This window comes from Mus caroli, chromosome 4, assembly GCF_900094665.2.
Source record: "Mus caroli chromosome 4, CAROLI_EIJ_v1.1, whole genome shotgun sequence".
NCBI classification, from domain to species: domain Eukaryota; kingdom Metazoa; phylum Chordata; class Mammalia; order Rodentia; family Muridae; genus Mus; species Mus caroli.
Window position 1 is genome coordinate 145,437,685 of NC_034573.1, and position 27,547 is coordinate 145,465,231.

Below are 27,547 nucleotides of genomic sequence, written 5' to 3' on the forward strand. Positions count from 1 at the left end.
AGAGTTCAAAGTCATGCTAAGCTACATAGTGAGCTTAAGGCTCACCATGAGACCATCTCTCAAAAGGTAACAACAGACTAGAGAGGTGTCTCAACAATGAACAGCCCTTACTACACTTTTGAAGGACTCCATTAGGTTCCCAGTGCCCAGATCAAGAGGCTCACAATCTTATGTAACTCTTAACTCCAAGGAATTTGACACCTTCTTCTGGCCTCTGCAGATACTTTCATATCCCACACATAAACACACACAAAATAAAAGTTTAAAGTCAGGTACAATAGGGCATGTCTGTAATGCTATCAAGTCTGAAGACTGAAGGAGTATTGAAGGTTTGAGGCCTGCGCATGGGCCATATGCTTTTGAGATTTTTATCTCTTTGTCCCAAAGTTCTGAAAATTAAGAGTATAGAAATGACAGAGGAGTTTTCAGATAAGATCTCACTATGTAGCTGTGGCAGTCCTAGAACTCACTGTATAGACCAGGCTGGCCTCAAAGTACAGATTCGCTTGCTTCTGCCTCCCAAGTGCTGGAGACTAAGGTGAGTGTCACTGTGCCTGGCTTGTGGTTTGGACTTTCTGGTTTTTCAAGACAGTTTCCCTGTGTAACCCTGTTACTGTCCTGGAACTCACTTTGTAGACCAGGCTGGCTTTAAACCCATAGAAATAGCCTTCCTCTGTCTCCCAAATGATGGAATCACACTGCTTGGTGTGATTTCAGTTTTTAAAAGGGGAGCAGGGTGGAGATGGCTATGCTGTTTTAAATTAAGCCAACATGGAGATCAACTGCACAGCATGGAGGGAAGATTTAGAGAAAGGATAAGAAAGCCCAAGTGTTGAAGAAAGCATACTTAGAACAGATAGAAAGGAGAAAAAGAAATACTCAGAAAAACTAGCGGATATACTAAGCCATATGGTTGTAGCTGTGTAGCTGCTGAGACACAAATCATTTAGCAGTAGATAAAGAGAGATTTTTTTAAAAGATTTGTTTGTTTGTTTATTATATGTGTAAACACTGTAGCTGTCTTAAGACACTCAAGAGGACATCAGATTTTTGTTACAGATCATTGTGAGCTACCATGTGGTTGCTGGGATTTGAACTCAGGACCTTTGGAAGAGCAGTTGGTGCTCTTAACTGCTGAGCCATCTCACCAGCCCCGATAAAGAGAGATTGTAAATCAAAGATAAATGTCATGCAATATTTTGATAAGCAAGTTTACATACTCTCTAGTCCCTAGTACCCACCCACCTTTCTGCATCCAAATAGTGCCCCTGTAATTATAGCATTCAAGAGGTAAAAACAGGAGGGTCAGAGTTCAAGGCCAGCCTCAGTGACATATCAAGTTTGAGGCCAACTGGGCAACATGAAGTGTTATGTTTAACATATGATGTTATGTTAATATATATTAATAATATGAAATCTTAAGTTTCATCTAGTCCCATGTAAAGTATTGTTTCAGTCAATAGATTCTTACTGAGATAGTAGTCATGCCTCCCTATAAGGGCATTCTACAGTTCTCTCTCACTGTGTCTGACATGCACAGATAGTTGGTGACCCCCAAGACCTCCGTTTTGGACAGCACCAATTTGACTGTTCCTTATAGGGCCACGATGTTTCAACCCTCATGATGAGCATCATCTTCACAAATGGCTCCATGGGTTTGGCCTTGCCTCTCAGCACTGCACTAATTTTAGAGTGGATTGGTGAGGAGACGTGAAGGCCATTGAGTCTCTAAATGGGTCTCACTATGTAGCCTTGACTGCCCTGCAACTTGATATGTAGACTACTGGCCTCAAACTGCTTGCCTCTGCCTCCCAAGTTTACTTTGGAGAGTAAAGCTGTGTGCTAACTTACCTGGCAAGGAATACTCTTTAAAAGAGAAAATTCTGGAGTTAGATAGAGACTTAAGTGGTTAAGTTTAATCCTAGCACTGCTTATAACTGTAGCTCCAGAGAATCCAGCACTGCCTGCCTTTTGGTTTCAATAGGTATCTCCATACACATAAATTTAAAAACAAAAACAAAAAACTTTTTTAAGGGTCTGATATAAGGGAGGAAAAAAGTAAAATGTTCTTTACTAATTGCCTACTAAATACATGCTTGCTAAAGAATTTACTACAAGGGCTGGAAGGATGGCATAACTCAGTAGTCGTCTACTGCTTTCCTAGCAGCGTGGTCCCCAAAGTTACAGGGAAAATACGAGGATTATCTTCAGTTTGAAGGCCAGCCTAAACTACCAATCAAGAACCTGTCTTAAAGTCAGAAGCAGGAAATTGGGTGTGATGGCACATACTTTTAATCTTAGCAGTCAGAAGGCAGAGTTAAGTGGATCTCTGTGAATTCTAGTACAGCCTGGTCTACATAACAAGTTCCAAGATAGGATTATATAGAGACCCTATCTCAAAACAAATGCAGAATCAGAAATAGCAGATAAGATAATTAATCAAGTAAAGGTTCTTGCCACCCAACAGTGTAAGCCTGAATGAAAACCTGAGTTCCATTTCTGGAGTCCACGTTAAGGTGGAAGGAGAGAATACTGTCTCTACAAAGTTGCCCCATGAACTCCATACTCTGTAGCAAGTATACTGATGCACATCAGTCACACGCTTGGGTTTGTTTGTTTGTTTGGATTTTTACCAACAAAGCGTTTGTGTGTGTTTTGTTCTCCCCTGTCCCCCCACTAACACCAACACAGGGTTTCTCCGTGTATGCCTGGTTGTCTTGGAACTTGCTCTGTAGACCAGACTGACTTCAAACTCAGAGATCCTCCTGCCTCTGCCTCTTGAGTACTGGAATAAATGCTGTGTGTCACCACCACCTATACACTCTTAATATATTTTTAATTATTAAAAATCAACAAAAGGCTTCTAGCTAGGTGTGTTTATACACATATTACAGGTTCTCAAACTTGGGAGCAGAGGCAGGAGGATCAGGAGTTCAAGGTCATCCTTAGCCACATAGTAAATTTAAGACCAGTTTGGCTACACAGTGAATCACACAAGAAATGGCAGTTAACTGTAAGAAGTGTTGTCTGGTCTTTTGAGGTGTTGTCTGGTCTTTTGATTTGTTTTTTATGTGAACTGCCCCTGGGGAAAAAAAGGAAAAACAAAAAAAAGAAGCTTGTCATTCTTTTGTTGATCCCAAGGAAACAGGCTCTCAAATAGATGTTTAATTAAAACACACACGCCTTAAATACAGAGGAACTTAACTTACTACTCTGATAGACCATTGCACACAAGGGCCAGAATGTAGCTACCCAGAGCTGAAGGTGGGTCCAGACTTTCCAATTTCACTGTGAGATGACAGTGCCTGCATGATACGGGTCAGCCTCTTCTGTACTCAAACCCAAACAGGATAGAAAAGTGACTGATTGATTGAATGGATCAATCTACATGAATCCATCAAGAAATCATTGTAAAGCCAGGGGTGGGGGTGGGGGTTTTAATCCTAGCACTCTGGAGGCAGAGGCAAGCAGATCTCTGAGTCAGCCTGGGATACACAGAGAAACCCTGTCTTGAACAAACAAGAAAGGGAGGGAGGAAGGAAAGAAAAGGAAAAAAAGAAAAGAAAGAAAGAAAAATTATTATAGCTGGGCACAGTGGCACAGTTCTTTAATCCTGTCACTTGGGGAAGCAGAGGCAGGTCAATATGTATAAGGTTGAGGCCATCCTAATCAACATTAAGTTTTAGGCCAGCCAGGTAAAAGGGACCCTCTCAATCATAAATCAATCAGTCATTCTCAGACCAGCAGGGTGAGTCATCAACTGAAACTATGTCAATATTTATTTTACTTATAAGTGAAAACACTTTAATTAATATGGTAAATAATAAAGAAAAATTACTATAGTATATTGTTTTGTAGGTCTTAGCTACATTGGTATGTTTTATAAATAGAAAAGATTGCTGTTTTGTTACCAGTCTTATTGAAATTTTATTAACGATTTTAGATTCCTTGTTCTATTCATAGAACTTAGATTTAATCATTGTTTGGCTTAAAAATAAAGTCCTTGCATAATGCATTCTCAAAGAGAAGCTTTTGGCCTGAATAGCTAGTTGGTTTCAGCCTGTTTCCTTCATGCAACCCCTTGTGCTCCGATATAAACTGGGAAAGACAGAGCAGGTGTGTGTTGGCTGTGGGAAGTCAGCCTTGGCTTCCAGGCTGCTCACTGCTGTACCAGCTCCCAGTGTAGTTTCTCCCGGGCCTGCCCAGAGTTCTATGGGGTCTGCATGTCTTAGTTAGGTTTAGGAGTTGTGAGTTGTGTCTGTTTTGGCCTGAACAACTCAAAAGTGGCAGTGGACTTGGGAGTATTAGAGAAGAAGTAAGGAACAAGACAGTTTGTAGAGGCTTTCTGAAACTTTGATAAGGCATGTAAAGTTAAAGTGTGGAATAAAACTAATTTCCATTTGTTATTTCATAGGATGCTCGTAAAGCATGTGCCGATGCGACTCTTTCTCAGGTAAGAAATAATTCCACCTGTCCGTTGTCCATAATGCACAGTCTGGCGTGGGCTTTTACCATGTGGGATGAGCACTTTTGTCTTGTGAGGTGGTGAGGTTGTACAACTACCGTCAGGGCTTTTCATTTGGAGGTTGTTTTGATGATAGGCAGAGAGGACAGGAACCACTGGTTCTTAAAATGGAAATGATGTCTCTACCGTTTGACCCAACAATTTAATCAAACTGATTTTAAAACATATACAGGGCTAATGAGATGACTGCTACCAGGCTTGACAACCCGAGTTCAGTCCCAGAGCTCACAGGGTAGAAGGAGATTCAGAGGTGGTTCTCTGACCTCTGTGAGCATGTGTCACTGTCCTGCCCAAGTAAATACAGTTAAACTGTGGGCATCCAGCCCCTGCTGTAGTGTACCTACTGCTGTGAAAAACACTTCAAACACTAAGGAGAGGAAAGCATTTATATTGGTTTATACTTCTAGGTAATAATATATCATTGGGGAAGTCAGGGCAAGAACCATAGAGGAAAATTGCTTACTGGCTGCTTTCTCAAACAGCCAAAGATAATCTAATCTGCTTAGAAGTCTTGTTCAGTGTAGGCTGGACCCTCCTACATCCACTAGCAATCCAGACAGTGCTCTATACATAGGCCCACAGAGGAATCTGATCTAGGCAGTTGTTTAATTGAAGTTTTCTCTTCTCAGGTAACTGTGTGTCTAGTTAACAATAAAAACTAGCAACACACACACCTACTCACACCTACTCTTGGGTAATCAATGGCCTGATCCTCAGATCTAATAGACATAGATTTACTTTCCCTGTGTATCCATGGCAGTGGTAAAGTGAGTATGTTAGGTAAAGGTGGAGATAACTAATAATTTAATAAAGCAGTAATAAAATGGTAGCTATTCTATAAAATGGTAGTTACATGTGATATCAGATGATCTTAAAATATCTTACTGCATGTACTGGTATGACAGGGGATGACAGTGCCTATATTCTTAATAAGAAGAAGTGAGGTACTGAGCCATGTAAAAAGCATGGTGGTTGTGGTGTATTGCTGATAAACATGCTGTATACTTAAAGCATGGACTCACTGGACAAGGGAGTTAGGACCCAGGCACTACAGAGTGGCTAGTTTAATAGTGCTACTTACGGGAGCAATGTGCAGCCGGGCAGTAGTGGCGCACTCCTTTAATCCCAGCACTTGGGAGGCAGAGGCAGGCAGACTTCTGAGTTCGAGGCCAGCCTGGTCTACAGAGTGAGTTCCAGGACAGCCAGGGCCATACAGAGAAACCCTGCCTTGGGGGAAAAAAAAAGGGAGCAATGTGCAATTTAAAGTTTGTGAATTGGCTGCTGGAGAGATGGCTCAGCAGGTTAGAGCACTTGCTGCTCTTCTAGAGGACTGGGATTCTGTTTCTAGCACTCTGTAGTGGTTCACAACTGTCTATAAATCTTCTGGTCTCCTAGGGCTTCTGCATGCTAAAAATATTCTCTCACATAAATATAGGATTTTCCATTTAATATATTTTTGGTTCTTGGTTGATATTATATTACAGAGCCCACAGAATGCAAACCAAGAGTCTACTTGCTAAAATTAATCTTCACTAATTTTATTTTTTAAGATCACAAACAATATTGATCCAGTGGGAAGAATCCAAATGCGAACCAGGAGAACACTGAGGGGGCATCTGGCAAAGATTTATGCCATGCACTGGGGCACAGACTCAAGGTATGAATGGGGCCTTCCAAAAGCAGTACTTGAAATGTTGCCTATCTGCTGGGTTTCTAAAAGGTAATGGTTAGAAAGTTGAATTGGTGTGGGTGTGATAGCACACTTTGAATCTCTGTACTCAGGAGACAGAAGCAGACAAATCTTTGTGAGTTTAAAGGCCAGCCTGATTAACATATTGAGTTCCAGGCTAGTCAAGGCTACAATGAGATCCATCTCAAAACCAGTAAGATGGGGTGGGGTAGGAAGTTTGTGGTACCAGTTATCTGTATCCAGGTCTCACGTTCACAGGTCATACTCAGATTTCCGTTTAGCTGGATGACTGCACTACTGTCCCTTCCAAAGCAGCACCTGCTTTTCTTCACCCTTTACCTTTTAGCTGTTGGGTCTCTGTTGTCTTGGCTACTCTGTGGGCTGTGTTGTAAGAGTTGGGCAATGGAGGGTAAAAGGTACTAAGTTTACAACAGCAGACTGTTGTCCCAAAAACTAAATGTAGACTTCAGTGGTCTCTTCACCCTCACTGGGAAGCCTTATGGAAAATGAACGAATGGCTATCCTTATCATCCTTCCACATGGCCCTGCCTGCCATCTACTGGTATATCATTTAAAGAGATACTACCATTTGGGGGTTCCTTTCTTTTATACTTTGCTAACTACCCTTTATTGGACTTCTGAGTCTCCTGACTTTTCCACTCATAACGAAATAAAGTGCAACACGGTTTGTGTTCTCCTTCCAGAGCTAAAGGAATCTCAACATCCTTTTCTTTTGAGTCAGTTTTTTCATTTTCTGTTATCAGTGCAATTTCTGCTTAGCTTTCTCTTTGTGAAATTATCTGCTGAAGGGTGTAAATAGCTAGAGAACAAAAGATTCTATCTTTAGTTCTCTGCAGGGTCCCATACAATTGCTTGTACAAATGAGCGCTATCTGAGGCTGTTTAATAATGGAAACAGTCCCATCAAAAAAGAAAACGGGGGTGGGGCGTTGTGTTCTTGCTGCAGCTTCAGTTAGATAGATCATGGATGTATTCTGTTGTTGCTGTCAGAATTGTTAAGTGTAGATTTGTAGATTTATTGATTGATTGTCTTTTCAGTGCCGGACATTGAACCTAGGGTCTCATGACTGCAAGCAATTGGTGTACCACTAAGGTACACCTCTAGTCCAAGAGTAGTTACTATATGTTCCCACCACAAAAAGATGCTAAAAATGTGAGGTAATGACCATGTTAATTCACTTAGTTTATATTCTGTAATATAAACATTAAACAACTTACAGTCCATAGTTACTGTCAATTAAAAATAAAGATCAACCGGGCGTGGTGGCGCACGCCTTTAATCCCAGCACTCGGGAGGCAGAGGCAGGTGGATTTCTGAGTTCGAGGCCAGCCTGGTCTACAAAGTGAGTTCCAGGACAGCCAGGGCGACACAGAGAAACCCTGTCTCGAAAAACCAAAAATAAAATAAAATAAAATAAAGATCATTCAAAAAAAAAAAAAAAACCCTAAGAAAAGTTAGAAAATGGACAAACAATGGGGGCCCTTTTTTTTTTTTTTTTTTTTAAACTACAGCCCTTGGAATTAAAGCAATATAGCAAGTTCCAGGACAGCTTGGGCTACACGAAACCCTGTCTTAAAAAGCAAATAAACTTTACAAAGCATTATTTAGGGATTGCTTTAGATGAGCATACTTTCTGGCTTGTCAGTGGTTGCATTTTAAAATTTAAAATAGCTGTTTAAGGAGCTGTTGTGGGTATGCATACCTGTCTACCCCCTTACATCATTTTCATATTTTTTTGCTCTAATAGTAAAGGGTTGTTATTGAGCTTGGTGTGGTTGCAAATGTCTTTTAATCTCAGTACTTGGGAGACAGAGGTAGGTAGATCTCCATGAGATCAAGGCCAACCTGGTCTACATAGTGAGTTTTAGACCAACCATGTAGCATAAACTTGAAGACCTAGGTTTAGATCTCTAGGACACATGTAAAATCTGATCATGGCCAGATACTTAGAACCCCACTGCTTCAGTCTGGTCTAGATAGAAGAATTATTGGGATCACTGGCCCTAGCGGAAAAATGATGAGCTCCAGGTTCAGTGTGAGACTACTTCAGAGGAATACGGCAGAGGGTGCTAGAACAGGGCAACAATCTGCTTCCTTTGACTTCTAAATAGGAACACACACACACTAAAATTTAGCTTTGTGGGTGTGTGTGTAGAGGAGTGGCGGGGGTAGGCATGTGGAGGTCAGGGAATTATGACCAAGGAATCAGTTCTTCTACTTCTATGTGGGTTCCTGGGACCAATTGGTTGGTTGGTTGGTTTTTTTTTTTATGGGGGCGGGGGGGTTCTTTCAGGAAATGGTTTCCCTGTGTATCCTTGGCTATTCAGGCATTGTGTAGATAGGGCTGGCCTCAAACTCAAGAGGTCCTCCTGCCTCTGCCTCTGCCTCTGCCTCCCGAATGCTGCTGGAATTAAAGGGTTGCAAGAGCCACCACACCTGGCTCAGGGGATTAGATTTAATGGAAGGGCTTGTTTGATAGGCACTTTTACCTGAGCCTTCTCTTTAGCCCTAAAATTTAACTTATAATAATATTCCAGTAATGCTTTTCCAGTTCTGTGGGGTTTTTAATCCCCTCTCTACAGAGCCTGATGAAGTAGTCTCTTTGGCTGGTCTTCCTCTGAGTAAAATGAAGAGTATGTGGGGTTGGGGTATGAGAGCCTCTTTTTGTTCTAGGCAGCTAATTTGGCTAGTTCTCAGTTTCTATCTCTGTTTGAGGACAGAACAGGAAAAGCTTTAGACAATGAACCATGTTGGCTCCTCCAAGTTACATGACCTGAGATTAGAAGGCGTGTCTTCTTTCACCTTCTGGAGGATCAGCTAACAGCTTAGCATTGTCTTAATTCCTCACTGAGTTAGCAATTATTGAGCTCTCTGAAGGTGACTTCTTAAATCAGAGGATGAGCTACTAAAGATGTCTCTTGATACCCTTGCTCAGAGTCAAAAAGACCAAGCAGAAATAGAGCAGCAGAGGGGCCCTATACTGTCTGTCCTATAGAGATGGTTGAAAGGACCTTGGGTATGATGACTGAACATAGATTGAAGAGTAGACCTCAACTGCAATAGATGGGGAGCTGGAAAGACTTTGAGTGACTGTTAGCTACACAGTACCCTATCTCCAAGGAAGTAAAAGAATCGTTGAGTTCCCTGTATTCTCAAGGCTCTAGAGTTTAGTCCCTAGAACCTCATAAAGAAAAAAATTTTACCAGAGGACTGAGGTGCATTTCATTGGTGAAGTACAATTTACTGTGAATTCAATCTCTAGAACTGAAAAAGAAATAAAAGTTGTAGCTGAAAAGAAACTGGATGCCTGTGCCTAGTTCTGTGATAAATTTTGTGACTAAGGATGGAAAAGGATTTTATTTCTTGTCACATATATATGTTGTTCTTTATAAAGGAAATTTACATATCAGAACATAGTTTGGCAGGGTATGATGTAGTACAGCTTTAATGCAAGCACTTTGGAGGCAGAGGCAAGTAGACCTCTGTGAGTTTGAGGTCATCCCGGTCTACATAGTAAGTTCCAGGACAGTCAAAGCTACATAATAGAGGAATCCTGTCTCAAAAAGGCAAGTGAGTCAGTCAAATAAGCATGGTCTGATTAAAAGTGTAAGAGAGCTCAAAATGGCGTGGTTGAGTTTTACCTCAAGTCTTTGATGAGCTTCAGAAGTTCAAATATGCCCAAATATACTTGTGGCTGAAATACCTAGAATGTATACATTTTGATTACAATTTGAAGTTAAAACCTGTATGTCGCTATCACGTGGTAGACCTGGAAGAACCTCTCACCCTTCCTTAAGAGCACATTGTGTCTGAGTAACGGTGCTTCTCAGAATTGCTCTCACTCAGTTACTTCCCAGATAACTGAGATTCCTTTGCTTGTTTGTTGGTCATGCTTGCCTATGCAGTATATCCTGCCTCAGTCTACAATGCAGAGAACTGCAGGTTCCAAACTAAGACAGAGTCATGAGCAATTCATAATTCACTATAGTTGGTGGCCTCTTGCCCAACCATGTGCAATTCTGATGTCATTTATCATCTCACTACCACACAGTTTTATCGAGACAGGTATTCTAATTTATCTCTGTCTGGGAAGTTTGAGAGTTTGTTTTCTTTTGATTTTGAGGGATAGAGTCTGGGCCTCAAACTTGTTACATAATGACCTTGAACTAACTCTCTCTCTCTCTCTCTCTCTCTCTCTCTCTCTCTCTCCCTCCCTCCCTCCCTCCCTTCCCGCTCACTCTCTCTCTCTCTCTCTCTCTCCCTCCCCTTCCCCTCCCTCCCTCCTCTCTCACTCTCCCTCTCCCTCCCTCCCTCCCTCCCTCCCTCCCTCTGTCTGATTTATGGTTTCTCCACTCCCCACATTCATGAGTTACAACCTATGCTACCATTGGAGCTCATGGTTGTGTTCTAGTTTGATTTCTCCTGGTGTGATTAAACACTGAGCAAGAGCAACTTGAAGATTTTGTTTCAGTTTATAGTTGTAGTCTATCATGAAAGGAAATCAGGAAAGACCACAGAAGAATACTGCTCACTAGCTTTCTCTTTAGGATTTACGTAGCCTGCCATCCAGGACTACATGCCCAAAGATGACACTGCCCACAGTTAGCTGGCCCTGCGAACATCAATTATTAATCAAGAAAATACCCCATAGGTTTACCTATGTGCCAGTAAGATGGAGGTATTTTCTCAGCTGAGGTTCCTTCTTCCTTAGAGGACTCTAGCTTCTGTCCTACCCCACCCTACCCTCAATATAAATAAAAACAGGGCAGGTGTTTAAAATGGATTAAAATGGTTCCTGAGTGGGTAGTGTTTCAAGCTTTTCCCATAATATTCAATCTTTCTTGTTGTCAGATTGAACAAAACTGTGTCCTAAATATTTGATATGTCTCATGTCTCTGTGTATCTAATTTAACTTGGAATAAAAAAGAAACCCATCAGAAGCAGGTCAGGTCAGTACCATCTCTCGGGTGATAAGGGAAGAGCTGGGGAGTCTGGTCATCCAGGTTTCCCCAGGGCTGAGTTGTTATCTGACACTCGTCATGGTATTGCATTGCTGGAGCCTTGAGATCCTCTTTCTTATTATTAAGTATATTACATTTTAAGCAAATGTAGCTTAAAGCTCTAGTTGGTCACCAAGATTTTTTGTTTCTGTTTTTTCTTTTCCTTTATCTTTTCTCCAGGCTCCTTGTCAGCGCCTCTCAGGATGGAAAACTCATCATCTGGGACAGTTATACCACAAACAAGGTGGGCAATGCAAGATCCTCCCTGGAACAGTGGCAGTCTGTTCATGGAGTAATGATGACCTCTGAGGGTGATAGAAGAGCTTGTGTTGCTGGCCCATTGAACTTGGCATACAGTTGTGCTGTGGTTCCTGTCTTGGCATGTAGATAGGAGCTGAGTGCTTCCTTGTCCTTGCACAAGAGCTACTACACTCCAGTCCTAGTTTTGACTGGGAACTTTCCTAATTTATTACTAGAATACTGAAATGTAGATTCCATTTAGTTAGTAGTTTGTTTTGTATTAACAAGAGATAATCTAAAATGCACTATACTTTAATGTTTAGTGGAAGATTGGGAATGTAGCTCAGTGGTAGAATACTTTTCTGCTGGGCATAATTCCCTGGATTTGATTCCTAGGACCACAGAAGACAAAAAACAATGTAACCCAACAGATTGGTAAAAGTCTGTAATTCTAGTAACTCAGGAGGCTAAGGTAGGATGATGGAATAAACCCAGAGGGTCAAACCTACCATGGCTAGATATGGAAAGGGAGGGAAAGGAGAAGACAGAGATACTAAGTAGAATGTTTGCCTGATAGGTACAAATCTCTGAATTAAATTTTCACTTCTCAGCCGGGTGTGGTGGCGCACGCCTTTAATCCCAGCACTCGGGAGGAAAAGGCAGGCAGATTTCTGAGTTCGAGGCCAGCCTGGGCTACAGAGTGAGTTCCAGGACAGCCACAACTACACAGAAAAACCCTGTCTCAAAAAACAAACAAAAAAAAAAAAAATTTTTTTTTTCACTTCTCTTATATTGGAAATAAATTACACTGGGTATGGTGGTACATGCTCATAATCTATCATTTGAGAATGTAAGCAGGAGCCTCAAGCATTAAAGATTATGTTTACACACATAATAAGAGACCTTGTCTCTAAAAAATAGTATTCACAAAACACACACAAAAAAGAATACATTTAAATTCTGAGTAGTTGCAGTGGCCAGTCTATAATTCTAGTATTTGGAAGACAGAGACAAGGAATCCCCAAAGCAATCTGGCTAGCTAGACTAGTCCTACAGATGAGCTATAGACAGACCTGAGAAACACTGTCTCACAGAACAAGGTGGAGAGCAGTCAGGAAAGGGTCAGCCTCAGCCTCAGCCTCCGTTTGCACCTTCCCTGGCATGCATGTATGCACAAGCACACATGCGCTTAAAGTACGGGGAGCCGAGCCAGGCGTGGTGATACACATCTTTAACCTCAGAATTTGGGAGGCAGAGGCAGGTAGATCTCTGTGAGTTAGGGGGCCACCCTGTCTATAAAGTAAGTTCCAGGACAGCCAGAGCTCTAGAAACTCTGCCTGCAAAAACAAACGAAAAGGTGCAGGGCTGGAAAGATTGTTCAGTCACTGTCTGATTTTCCAGAATGTCTTGAGTTTTATTCCCAGCATCTGCATAGTGGTTTGCAACCTTCTGTATGTCCAGTTAAAGGGGAATCCAATGCCCTCCCTCCTTTAGCTTCCCAGGCACTGTACTCATGTGAAAAACAGTTAATCAAATGTTCCTACAGATAACATGAAATTAAATCTCAAAACAAACTTTAATGCTGTCATCAATTAAGGAAAAAAATTAGACAGTTGTATTTTCCCTCAAAATTAGTAAATACATGCCAAGATTACAGAAATGTTAACTGCTCTATCTAAACAGCAAGACTATGTTACCAGTGTACAGTTAGGTTATTGCATGTGTGTGTCAGAGAGAGAATGAATATGAATGAGTTGCTGTTTCCTAGGCTGATCTTATATTACCGTTATCTTCGTGCCTCAGCTTCTTTATTGCTGGGATTAGCATGAAGCACCATGCCTGGCTGTTTTTTATGTGTTTGTTTTGTTTTTTTCTAAGCTCATAGCCATGATAAATTAAAGGGAAAAGTAAATCTTTTCAAATCATATTAACATCACTCCTTAAATCATTAAAATACAAATATAATTGGTGTTTTCTTTGAGATAGTTTCTCATTATGTATAGCTCAAAATATCCTCAAACTTGTCATCGGGGCTGGTGATATACACCCTACTGGACAAGACTTTTGAGTTCAAGAACCAAAAAAGACAAACACAACAAAAAGCCCTCTTTTTCTTTCTCTTAGCTTTCCAACTCCTAGATTCACTGACGTATGCCATCACACCTATCTACTTGTTAGGGGTTTTTGTTGTTGTTGTTTTTTTGTTTTTTGTTTTTTTGAGACAGTTTTACTATGTAGCCCTGGCTGGCCTCAAATTCAGAGATCCACCTACCTTTGCCTCCTGAATGCTGGGGCTACAACATACACTATACACCCAGCTGTAGTCATATTTTCTTGAACTTAATAGTGTTTCCTGTCTGTATTCTTGTTATTTAGGTTCATGCCATCCCTCTGCGCTCCTCTTGGGTCATGACCTGCGCATACGCTCCTTCTGGGAATTATGTGGCCTGTGGTGGCCTGGATAACATCTGCTCCATTTACAACCTGAAAACTCGTGAAGGGAATGTGCGTGTGAGTCGTGAGCTGGCAGGACACACAGGTACACATCTCATGTTCCAGTGGTGTAAGCTGCTTACTGGGATCTTTTGATCTGTTGATTATTGGTTCAAGTAAAAGTTAAGGTAATGGCCAGAAATTTTCTGAAAGTGAAGCCAAACCAGGGCCAATATGCCTTCATCTGTAAGAAACATGTAAACTGTTTTTTTAGGCCAGTTTTTTAATTCTCAGCTACTTCAGCCACCATTCTTGTTTATCAATGCATTGATGTTTCAGTCCTGTTTTTAAACTGCCTTCCATGCTTGGACATTAACACAGGAATTCTCCTAGTCTAAGCAAGTGTTCATATGCACAACCATATCTATTTGTGCACACTGACCAGTGCTTTTTTAGAGGAGGCAGAAGAGAGTCTGTGGTCCATTCACCTTTTGAATGTAGCCAGCATTAAAATGTTGGGTGCATATTTTTGGAATTCATACAACACCATTTAGGACACATTGCATTTCCAAGGAAGAAACTCTCATAGTATTTTCTATCTATCCTGCCCGCAGTGATAGGTAAAACACTCTTCACATGTAAGCAAAAGATTGTTCATAATTAACTGTCATGAAGAACATGGCAGTTTTGTGTTTTAACCCTTAGGGTCAGGTAGGATTGCATCCTTTGGTGCTTCTTAAGTTACATTGCCAGTGTTTATTACTACTTCAGGAATGCTTGCTTCTTAATATTCTGGCTTTAGCTCGAAGCATAAGCCACCAGTTTTAGATCTCTTCCTTCTCGAATATATGAACTTAAAAGTGGCAAAGTCCAGGTCGGGAGTGGTGGCGCATGCCTTTAATCCTAGCACTTGGGAGGCAGAGGCAAGCGGATTTCTGAGTTCGAGGCCAGCCTGGTCTACAAAGTAAGTTTCAGGACAGCCAGGACTATACAGAGAAACCCTGTCTTGGAAAAAAAAAAAATCAGCAAAATTCATACAGGCATGGCTTCCTGTAAATTTTGATCAGTAGTATTTAAATTACTCTTCTAGGGGCTGGGGATGTAGATTCATTGGTAGAGTATTTGCCTAGCACACACAAAGTTCTAGGTCTATCCCAGCACCATAAAACTGGACTTTATGATAATTTGTAATCCCATCTCTCATGAAGTGGAGGTAAGAGGATGGAGAATTCATAGTGAGTTTAAGGGCAGTCTGGGGTATATAGTAGAAAAAGAAAACAGTTGGGGAGAAGACTCAGTGACTAAGAACGCCTACTGCATAAGCATAAGGATTTAAGTTCCAATCCCAGTGCTCACATACAAAAGGCAGGCCTGGCATGGGGATAAGCCTAGTTATAATGTCATCATTGTAGACTGACTCCAGACAAGTTCAGTGAGAGGCCCAATCTCAAGGGACTATAGCAAACAGTGATAGAGCAGGATATGTCCTCTATTGGTCTCTGGCTAGGCATACACCATGTACACAAATACAAGTAAGACAGATATCTAAAAATCCTTTGGGGGGAGAGGGTCTGTTGAATTTGTATTTATTTTTTAAAGATTTATTTATTTTATGTATGTGAGATACTATGGCTGTCTTCAGACATAGCAGAAGAGGGCATCAGATCCCATTACAGATGGTTTTGAGCCACCATGTGGTTGCTGGGAATTGAACTCAGAACCTCTGGAAGAGCAGTCAGTGCTCTTAACCACTGAGCCATCTCTCCATTCCCCCTAATATATATTATTTAGAGATTTGGAGAAATGGCTAAAAACACTGGCTGCTCTTTCAGATGGCCTGGATTCAGTTCCCAGCACCTGCATGTGCCTTACAGACTTATAGTCCCAGGGAATTTCATGCCTTCTTCTTGCTTCTGTGAATACCAGACTTGCTTGTGGTATACAGACACACAGGCTGTCCTGGTTTTATTGCTGTGATGTGACATCATGACCACAGCAACTCTTAGAAAGGAAAACATTTCATTGAGGCTAGTTATAGCTCAGAGGTTTAGTTCATTATTGTCATGGGAAGAAGATGGCAACATGCAGACGGACATGGTCCTGGAGAGGTAGCTGAGTTCTGGATTCACAGACAGCAGGAGAGAGTGACACTGGTCCTGTCTTGAGCATCTGAAACACCCACCCACCGTGACCCTCTTCCTCCAACAAAGCCATACCTGTTTCAACAAGGAGGTGTTCCTAATAGCACCAGTCCCTATGGGCCTGTAGGGGCCATTTTCATTCAACACACCACACAGGCAGAAAATTCATATATATTAAAAATTTTGAGAAATATTTAACTTACTAGTTTTTAGCTAATTTTAAATTTGAACTGGTGGTCTACTAAGACATCATGCTATAAGAAACAAAAACTGTATTATCTAGTTGTTGGGCATAGTGTATATCTACATTTCCATCAGAAGAAAAGATTTTGGCATGCTAGAATCTACATTTGTGTATTTGAGGTGTTGCATGTACATTCATTGCTGCTGTATCTTCTTGAATGATTGGTTGTTTTATCATGGCTTAGTATCCCCTCTCATATAATACTTTACTGTGAATCTACTTCATCTGGGGTTTTCAGCCAGCTCAGCTAATGCTCACTGTCTGCATGACATTTTTTCTTGTTGATTGTTTTTCTAATAAGTTGTCTCATACACAGCATAGAGTTAAGTCTTCAATTCTGTTTAAAGTCTCTGCCTTTAGGAGCTGGGAATGTAGCGCCTTTAGGAGCTGGAAAAATAGAGTGCTTACCTACCATGAATGAAGCTCTAGGTTTGATCTTCAGCCCAGCATAAAACCAGATCTGGTGTGTAGCCCTGTAGTTCAAGCACTTAGATAGATGGAAGCTGGGAGTTGAAGGTAATCCTTTACTGTGTAGTGAGTTTGAAACTGCCTGAAGTACACGAGAGGTAGCTTTTAAAATAAATGGTTGGGGCAAGCCCTGTACCTTGTAAATACAGGTAAGTTCATACTTTACATATAGTTTCTTCTTGACTTATAATGAGGTTATATCCAGAAATCTCAATCAATCAATCAATCTCTCTCTCTTTCTATATATATTAATGCAATATAAATAATATAAATATATATTATTTATTTATTTTTTGAGATAGGGTTTCTCTATATAGCCCTGGCTATCCTAGAACTCACTCTGTAGACAAGGCTGGCCTTGAACTCAGAAATCTGCCTCCCAAGTGCTGGGTATCCAGAAATCTCTTTAACGTTTAAAATATTAGCCATTGAATTATGTTGACTCTGTCTAGCCTGGCATCCCACATCTTCCTCATCTTATGTTGACCAGGCTGGCCTGAAATCTGCCTGCCTCTGCTTCCTGGGTGCTCAGACTAAAGTGTGTGCTGCTGCTTCCATGGGTGCTTCCTAGGCTCTTTGTAGCCTAGGACATTTGAGGCTGCTGTGTTACATTCTTACAGTCCTGACTGAGAGCTTCAGTTCATTGCTGATAACCAGTACCCTGGGAAAATCACACATACCACTTATTGATAGATTGAAGTTCATTTGCACTAAAAAAATCCTAAGTGTTGCTCTGGATGTGGTTGGAGTCGGTACTTAGGGTGGTTCTCCTCCCTCTGCTTTTTGCTTTTTTTTCCTGCTCTCTCTCCCTTCCTTCCTTCCTTCCTTCCTTCCTTCCTTCCTTTCCTTTTTTTTTTTTTTTCCCTGCCTTCTTTTGTGTTACTCAGTTTCTAGCTCTAGCTTGCTCCAGCCTCTGCATTCTTTTCCCTCTGCCTCCCCAGTGCTGTAATTACAAGTGTGCACCACCATGCCTGGATTCAGCATTGTGTTTGAAGAGTTGTATAGTCTCACATGCACTTAGACAAACAACGTCATCATTCCCAGTGCTGTGTACTCCTTCCTGAGGGGCACCTCTTTTTCTGGTTTCCTGTATGCCAAAAAGCTACTCCTTCATAACACCTACAGTTGTACATTTTGCCAGTCCCTTTATGTGCTATTTTTTTTTTTAATATCTGTATGTTTGTTCAGTGAAATTTAATTTACAAATTAAAGAAAAGAGATTAACAGTAAGCAGTAAGAAGGTAGTGCAACATAGCAATACACTATAATTAAGGATTTTTTTTTGACTCATGGCACTGAGAATTTTTATTTATTTATTTATCTATTTATTTATTTATTTTAAAGATTTATTTATTTATTATATGTAAGTACACTGTAGTTGTCTTCAAACACTCCAGAAGAGGGCATCAGATTTCGTTACAGATGGTTGTGAGCCACCATGTGGTTGCTGGGATTTGAACTCGGGACCTTCAGAAGAGCAGTCGGCACTCCTAACCACTGAGCCATCTCATCTCACCAGCCCTATTTTTTTATTTTTTAAGAAATTTTTTGTTTCTGGAATTTGCTTGGTTTCCATGGGTTAACTGAAACCAGATGAGGTTGCAGTGGTTAGAGTAGACTGCTTGTGAGAAGTCCTGATTTTTTTTTTTTTTTTTCTTTTTCTTTTTGAAAAGGTCTGTTTGGCATTTGTTGTGTTGTTGTTGTTGACAGGGTTTCTCTGTGTAGCCCTGACTATCCTGGAACTGGCTCTATAGATCAAGTTGACCTCAAACTCACAGAGATCCATCTATCTTTGTCACCACCTTTGAGTTAAATTATTTTTATTTTTATTTATGTGGTGGTGGTGGTCATACATGAGGAGTTCAAGGATGATTCTGTAGTTAGTTCTCTCCTCATCTCTGCATGGGGTCTGAAGATGAAACTCAGTAGCAAGTCCCTTTACCCACTGATCCATCATGCCAGTCTTTGACGTGTGTGTGTGTGTGTGTGTGTGTGTGTGTGTGTGTGTGTGTGTGTGTGTAATTAAGAGGACAACTTGTGGGAAGTTGGCTTTTCTCTTCCACCATGTAGGTCCTGCAAATTGAACTCAAGTAATCAAATGGCAGCAAGCACCTGTACACATGGTCCCATCTTGCTGGCCCTTGACCTTTATTCCTGAAGGATAGTTTTGCTGGACATACAGAATTGATGTCACCTTACATACAGTTGATGTCACCTTAATGTGTATGAGTGTTTCCCCTGCATAAATGTTGGTGCACCACATGCATGGCTGATGCCAACGAAGCCAGAGTGAGGGTGCGGGGTTTCTCCTGGAACTGGAGTTAATAGTTACGACCCATCGTGTTGGTGCAATGAATTGAATCTGAGTCTTCTAAAAAGTAGCCACTGTTCTTAATCACTGAACCATCTTCTCAGCTTTCAACATTTAAAAATATAACGTATTAAAAGGTGTATCGGGCTGGTGAGATGGCTCAGTGGGTAAGAGCACCCGATTGCTCTTCTGAAGGTCCAGAGTTCAAATCCCAGCAACCACATGGTGGCTCACAACCATCTGTAACGAGATCTGACTCCCTCTTCTGGAGTGTCTGAGGACAGCTACAGTGTACTTACATATAATAAATAAATCTTTTTAAAAAAAAAAAGGTGTATCTTTGATTTTTGTAGTTTGATGGTGATATTCCTAGATGTGTAACTTTCTTTATATTCTTGTGTTTGGCATTTGGAACTCACTAAAATATGTCTTTTGCTAAATCGTAAGATTTGAGCTATGTCTTCCAGTGCCCTGGTTTCTATGGTTTTGGGGGTGAGCTGCTTCAGTTTCCACTTCCTCACATGTTTTGTTTCTATTCAAGTAAATTCGGTTGACTTTGGTCACTAGACAACAGCTTTCCTTCTTATTAGACTAGCAGTGACCAGCATTTGAAGAAAGCTCACCTGGCAATAGATGGCAAGAATACAAATTGTGCTGGGGAGGTATGGAAGAGTGGTCACATAAGTTTTTGTGTCAAATGGTCTCTTCAGATTCAGAAATTCTGTGTTTTTATTTTAAAAGATCCCCTCTACAAGCACTGAGGTTTTATGTCTTATTTATAAACAAGATTACTTCTCATGTTTCTGAATATAATTACAAGAGCTAAATATAAAATGTCTATTGTAGCATCTGATCTTGAGGTATATCTTTGTGGTCCTTTCCTCGTGAGTGTAGATCACACGTTGCCATTTCTTAGTACACTTGCAGCCTTGGCAATATAATTGTCATAGCAACTATGGGTTCGTTATGTTCCTTTCAAATGTCTGTTCAGTTTCATCAGGTTAAGAAACACATACACAGCAGCAAAACTCTTACTTGTCCTCCTGTCACTTGAGCTGTCTGTGGGTATGCTGGCTACCTGTGTGGTGTTGCTGTTAACTGTTAAAGTGCCTGTCTATGTAAGTTAGGACTGTTGGAGGCTGCTTTAGCACTTCTCAGGGATGTTCCAGCAGATTGGCTGATCATCCAACTGTGTAAGACAAAACCATTGAAGTCAGTTGAAGAACAGGCTATTGGTAGTTGGTTGTCCTATTAGGAGCTTCCTATGTAAAAGTATGCCCTCCAGGGTCAAAACTTAATAGATGGTATAGGCTATCTTATAGGATAAGGAAACCCTAGAAATGGATGTAATTGGGTTCACAATAACTGAAAGAGTGTTCATTATTACTATTTATATTAATATTTATAATTTATAGGTAGAATATATATTCTTTTTTTTTATTATTAATTGAAAATAATTAGCCAGGGGTTGTGGCATACTCCTTTAGTTCAGCACTTAGAAGGCAGAAGCACAGGATTCTGACTTCAAGGCCAGCCTCATGTATAGACTTGAGTTCCAGAACAGCCAGGGCTACAAAGAGAAACCCTGTCATAAACAAACAAATAAGACAGGCACATACATACGTGCATGCGTGTACGTGCACTTTTTTTCTTTTTTTGAAAATGTGTCTGTTGCCTAGATACTATTTTTAAGGCGACTGGAACGTAGACACAGATTGGTCTCAATGCTAATCCCTAGGGACGGGTGAAAAAAGAGTGGAAGGGTGGACTCTGAGCTGCTGTTTTGAGACCTTTAGTTCTGGTCCAGAGGGCCGTGATTTACCTGCCCTTCTGATGTACCACGGCATTGCCATTCAGTATTGTGACCTCGTAGAGTGAGTAGCTAGAACATTCTGGTGTATAATTTTTTTCATCTAATGAATAATTGGATGTTTTACATATTTATGAATACAGTGGGTTGTCTTTGGTTATTTGTTGGTTGGTCTGGGTTTTTTTCTCCCCTCCCTCTGAAGAGTATTGGTGACCTTGGATATAGAAAAAAAGATTCTGTCTGTCTGCAAAGTCTGCTGTGAAACACAGAACTGGTCAGTTAATTACATACTTCTGTTACTGTCATCTTGGTGTCCCCTCCCATTGATTTGTCAAACCCACAGACGAAAGCAAAGCCCAGGAGCTTGCCCCTCAGCATCCCTCCATGTCACTCCAGCAGAAAGGAAGGAAGTGCTACTTTCAGGGCTAACCACACAGGCAATTGCAGCACGTACCTGTGCACAGAACCCATACATATCGGGGAAGTTCTCAGTGTCCTGCCGTGTGTTGTGTAATTTTATGTAACCATTTATAATTTGTCCCTTTGCTTGGCAGATTTTACTCCACTCTGGCAAAACTAGGTGACTTTCAGATATCAGTCTTTTCAGTTACTCATTTTCTTCTCCCTCAAAATTTTTATTGTATTTTGAGGCAGTCTCGCTGTCCCCTGTTCCATCCACAGCTTCTAAGAAATCTTTCCAGTGGGTGTCAGCAGGAACATAGCTTTTCCATGCATACTCCATATCACAGCTCTTGAGAAAGCAAGCGTAGTCACCCGTATTTTTGGAGCCTTCCCACTGGATATTTTCAGTGTGCTTGCTGTTCCTCTAGTTGGCCTGTAGCCCTTTCTCCCTTGTTTCCATTACTATCTCTCTTCTCATTGGTTCTGAGTTCCTTTGTGTCCAGCTGCTCTACTCAGTAAGTAGATGAGGACACAAATGTTGATAAAAGGAAACGGAAAGACACAGGTAAGGTGGAAGAATGAGGTGTTCCCAAGGCATAGCTCACTGCTATGAGCTGTGCAGGTGTGGGTCTGTCTAAAGCATTAACCCATTGAGTCTGCCTAGCTATAGTTTCACCCATCCCGTGACAGAAGTTCTGGGTATTTTTATTACCATGGTTTTCACAGGGAGAAGATCCTAAGATTGAGACTTTCTAGACTTGGTTATTCATTTGGGTGTGCTCTTTTTCAGGTTATCTGTCCTGTTGCCGGTTCCTGGATGACAATCAGATAGTTACCAGTTCTGGAGATACCACATGGTGAGTACCTGACAAGGCAGAGATTGAGGCTTGAGGTCTATCTACTGTTCTTGTTAATACTGGTTAGTAGGGTTACTTCCCATTGCAAGATAAATGCTTCTTGATCATAACCTGACAATTACAAAACAAAGTATCAATGAGTAACTCATTGCATCATCTGTGGATATACAAAGTTTGATTTTGAACAAAGAACTAAAATATAGATATTTAAACTATAGTTGTATATCAAGTACCTGTTTTAATTTTTTTCTCCATTTATTTTTACTCATGTAGGTGGTGTTTTTAGCCCTGTGGGGTTCTTTTTCACTGTAAAGTCAACTTAGCATATTGTGAGAATGAGTATAGCTTTCAAACAGCATCTCTGTCAGATTTGTTTATTTTAGAATATTTGCTTACTAGTAGATGGAGACGCATTCAAGTAATTTTTCCTTTTGTTTATTAATGAAATGACCAGGTGGTTATTTTAAGAGAATCATTTTAAACTTAAGTTGCCCTTGTGGGGTTTTCTGGTCGTGGGAGACATTCCTGGGAGGTCAGTAGCAATATTTTAAAGTTGATTTAGTAGCATGGCTTACAGGCCAATGAATCCAACAATGGACTATTGATGAAAATGTTACTCGGGCGTGGTGGTGCACGCCTTTAATCCCAGCACTGGTTTGAGGACAGCCAGGGCTACACAGAGAAACAATGTCTCGAAAAACCAAAAAAAAAAAAAAAAATTTAAAAAAAAAAAAAAAAAAAAAAAAAAAAAAAATGTAGTCAGGTGGGCATCGAAGATTAGTCATTACGAATTTCAAATTTCATGTGTTGATTATTTTTTTGGTTGAAATATGTGAAACTTTTGTGCTCTGTGCTTCTTCCTTTCAGTGTCCCTCATGCCTAGCAAAGATAACCAGCATTCATTGTAGTGAACTTGGTTGATTGGATTGGTGTTGCTGGGTGAGACAAGCTGGTGAGGTTGACAAGAATGGACAGTGTATCATGCTGTTGCTTCTGCGGGTTGCAGCAGGAAGTAGCCTGACTACCATTTTCATAGGCAGCTCCTGCTTTATGTAATGCTGATGATACCAAGGCTTTTAGCCACTGTCAAGCAGAGGCCCTTGGAAAACCTTGTACATCCATGAAGACCATTTTTGGTTTATGGTCCTTGTTGCAAGAGGAGTTGGAGCATCAGAGTTTCTCTGAGCCACTTATTTACATTCCTAGTGTCTAGGAAGGTGGAAAATGAGGGGATGGAGAGAATAACACAAGTGAAACAGGCTCCTTTTTTTGGGGCCTTAGCACTTTCTGCCATCCCACAAACTGCCCATGATTATCTTGTGTGAAGGACAGTGTCTCCTTTGCTGTAGTGTGAGGTAACCTGGAAACAGCAGGCCCATATGCTTATCCATATGGTTGTTTATTGTTTTCATTTTCTTTTCCTTAGCAAAATCTCATTACAGAAGTAAATGTGTCTTCCCCATGGCACAGAAGTCATCTGTGATTCTGGGTAGTATAGAGGGTGTTGTTTTAGGTGATTGGTCCCATGTGTGTGCCTGATACCTTCTTTTCATTTCTTCCTGCTCCAGTGCCCTGTGGGACATCGAGACTGGCCAGCAGACAACCACGTTTACTGGACACACTGGAGATGTCATGAGCCTGTCTCTTGCTCCTGACACCAGACTGTTTGTCTCTGGTGCTTGTGATGCTTCAGCCAAGCTCTGGGATGTCCGAGAAGGGATGTGCCGGCAGACCTTTACAGGACACGAGTCTGACATCAATGCCATATGTGTGAGTTTAAATTGTCTGCTTTAGATCTCAACCTTTGTTGTTGTTGAAGATTTGTTTTTTTTTTAGGGTCTGGAGAGATAGCATATTAGTTGCTTTTCTGTTGCCGGAACAAAACCACCATGATCAAGGCAACTTAAGAGAAAAAACATTTAATTGAGGCTTACAGTTTCAGAGGGTGAATCCATGTCCATCACTGTGAGGAGCCTGGCTACAAGCAGACAAGCATGGTGCTAAAGAAGTAGCTGAGAGCTTCCTTCATCTTGAGATATAAATAATCACAAGGCAGAGAGTGAACAAGCGAAAACTTGGAATGGCATGGCCTTTTGAAACTTCAGGCATCCAACAAGGCCATACTTTTTAATACCTCCCAAACAGTTCCACAAACTAGGAATCAAGTGTTCAAACTTAAGAGCCTGTGGGATCCATTCTCATTTATATTTGTGTCTGCCTGTCTGTGTGTCTGTATCTGGGTATGTGCATGTGTATTAGAGCCAAGTGGGCTGTTAGGAGACACCTGACATAGATTGGGTAAACCAAACTTGGGTAGTAGTAAATGGCTTTTAACTCCACTACCTTAAAAAAAAATGTTTTTTGTTTTGTTTTTTTCAAAGTTTGTTTTTAAATTTGTGCTCTGTTTGTTTGTTTGTTTTGTGTTTTTCTTTGTGTTTATTCTGAGAAAAGGTCTAGAAGTATGGCCTAGGCTTGCCTAGAACTGGAAGTCTTCTCTAGCACTAAGATTATAGGCAGGCCTTTGCTACCAAACCAGGTTGTCCCCTTTTTTTTTTTTTTTTTTTTTTTGCAAATACAACCAGAGTCACAAAATCTTTTAGAAGCAGCTAAAACCCTGTGCTGTGCATATATTTCAGACACTGATGAGGCTATTAGGTGCCAGCTCAACTCTTCCTTTTCTTAAAGTGACCAGTAATTTAGAGGCTGAATATCTTGCCAGCTAAGGGAATGGCAAATTTAGAACTTACTTTCTTTTTTTTTTTTTTTTTTTTTAAAGATTTATTTATTTATTATATGTAAGTACACTGTAGCTGTCTTCAAACACTCCAGAAGAGGGAGTCAGATNTCATTANGGGTGGTTGTGAGCCACCATGTGGTTGCTGGGATTTGAACTTCAGACCTTCGGAAAAGCAGTCGGGTGCTCTTACCCACTGAGCCATCTCACCAGCCCTAGAACTTACTTTCTTACTAGCACCTCCTGAAGAGATGAGTCTGGTGACTAGAGCCGTGATTTGCTCCATCCTCCACAAGTCCCTCCTGACAGCTCGTGTCCAGAGGACAGAAGTCCTTTAGCAGTGCCTCAGTCTCATTGCTTTTCTATACTGAAGTCTGCCTTGTTGACAAAGGCAGTCCATGAGTACTATGTCAGTACCCCCCTAGTACATGCCCCATTCACTCTAGGATGACAGCCCTTATTTTTGCTGGAACATCATCCTGTTTTCCTTTCCATGGGAGCCATGCCACTGCATTAACATCATGTCTTATTGAACATTTACTTTTGTGTTAGTATATGGCCTAGAACTTGGTATATATAGTTCAGCTTGACCTTGAATTCACTGTGTTCCTGAAGGCTGTGTGCTCCATTCCATGCTTGATTACAGATTACTACACTTTTTAGCCCCTCCTGTGCTTGTGCCTGAACTATGGGCCTTACCTACGCTAGGCAAGTGTTGAATCAGCTGGCCTGTGTCCCAGGCCTCATTGTTTACCTATGTCTTGATTTGTCTTCTCTTTTTAGTTCTTTCCCAATGGCAATGCCTTTGCCACTGGCTCAGACGATGCTACATGCAGGCTGTTTGACCTCCGTGCAGACCAGGAGCTCATGACCTACTCCCATGACAACATTATCTGTGGTATCACATCTGTTTCCTTCTCCAAGAGTGGCCGCCTCCTCCTTGCTGGGTATGATGACTTCAACTGTAATGTCTGGGATGCACTCAAAGCTGACAGAGCAGGTCAGTGGGCCACATGGCCTTTCTGTGTTTGGGGGAATCAGCTTGCTTCTTTCTATGTGGTAAAATGAGGTTCAGATGAGCTGAAATGTGTACATTTGTATCATCAGCTTAGTTATGTCATAGCTCAGCAGAGGGGACAGTTAAAGGCCATTTGAGCTCTGGCACTCCAGGAAGTACCAAAAGCTCTCCTGTGAGGAGAATGTGGGAGTTGATTGTATGCCAGATACCACTGAGTTCAGTGTTCAAGTTTCCCATTTTTTCCTGTGGGTATCCATGGTTAGCCTGGAACACTCTATTAGACCAGATGTCCTTGAATTTAAAAGTCTTCTGATTCAGCCTTCTAAATACTAGAATTATTGGTGAGTACCATCAATTTTCAGTTTTCCTGACTCATTCTCTGTAGTCATTTGCCTCCTAACATATTCCACCATGGACAGCTCCATCTTCAGCTGTCTGAGCCTATCTATACAGCTTTGACATCTGATACCATGCCCCTTCTTCTGTACAAGGTTGTTGAACAGTGTGCTGGTAATGATTCAATTTAAAGCCTGAATTTAATATATCAGAATCAAGTGGATTAAATACAAGCTGGACAAAAGATTAGAAAGTTTTTGTCTCAAGAGTCTCCCTTTGAGCTCAAGCTGGCCTTAAGCTTCAAGTTGAAGAGCTTTATTACATTCAACAAATCTGCTTTGGAGGAGGGAGGAAGGGTTGTGACCATGAGTCTCGTGGGTCCCACTGTGGCTGCTTATAACCCACCAGACTACTGAATTGAGGACAGTTTTGGTGGCTCACACATTTAATCCCAAGTTTCAGAAGCATGCAAATTCTGTGAGTTGTAGGATAACCAGGGCCTGTCTTAAAAATAAAAATAAACATTTCTGCTTTTGTCATTGTAGCCCAGGAAGTTGACTGAGCTTAAGAGAACCTTCTAGCCCTTGTTCTTAGTTGGTACATCAATATCTACAGGACTAAAATTTGTTTTTGAAGTTTCAAACCCTTCTGTGAGAGAAGGGGTGTTTTAGCAGGTGTTGTGCCATGTGGCAATGGGTCCATGATTTCAACTGTAGGCTCTGTGTACCCTGTGGTTAGTTGTTCTGAGTTTATTATTCAGGCTTTTTGGTTTTTTGGGCTATTATGTTTTGTTTTGTTTTTTAGAGATTTATTTATTCTAGCTGGACACTGGTGGGGTATACTTTAAATCCCAGCACTTGGGGAGGTACAAGCAGGCAGATCTTTGAGTTTGAGGCCAGCCAGGTTTACAGTGAGTTCCAGGACAGTCAGAGCTACATAGAGAAATCTGTCTGGCGGATGGGGTGGATTTATTTATTTTATGAATATGAGTGTTTTGCCTGTGTACCTGCAGAGGCTTGAAGAGGGTATTGCATTCCTCTGGAACTAGAGTTACAGATGTTGTGAGACACCGTATGGGTGCTGGAAACCAAGCTCACATCCTGAGACACAGATGGATGTTTACTCATTATTTATTTGTTTGTTCATTTGTATTTTCTAGACAAGGTTTCTCTGTAGCCTTGGTTAGCCTGGATCACCAGATCTGTCTGCCTCTGTCTCCTGAGTGCTGGGATTAATCCAGCATGTGGGATTAAAAGGCATGTGCCACCACTACCCATTTTTGTATACTACCTGATTTTTGTTGGTGTACAAAAATTA

The 27,547-nt window shown here is 41.0% G+C and overlaps 1 protein-coding gene across 3 annotated transcripts in view; it reads left to right on the plus strand.

Moving 5' to 3' along the window:
• Gnb1 (G protein subunit beta 1) overlaps positions 1-27,547 on the plus strand; it is a 65,096-nt gene that overhangs the window by 35,015 nt on the left and 2,534 nt on the right. For all 3 annotated transcript variants that reach the window (XM_021159572.2, XM_021159570.2, XM_021159571.2), the window contains 7 exons: positions 4,415-4,453; positions 6,076-6,182; positions 11,417-11,480; positions 13,853-14,015; positions 22,076-22,142; positions 23,711-23,912; positions 25,660-25,876. In XM_021159572.2, the coding sequence (XP_021015231.1) occupies positions 4,415-4,453; positions 6,076-6,182; positions 11,417-11,480; positions 13,853-14,015; positions 22,076-22,142; positions 23,711-23,912; positions 25,660-25,876 (859 nt within the window). The remainder of the gene's footprint in view (positions 1-4,414; positions 4,454-6,075; positions 6,183-11,416; positions 11,481-13,852; positions 14,016-22,075; positions 22,143-23,710; positions 23,913-25,659; positions 25,877-27,547) is intronic.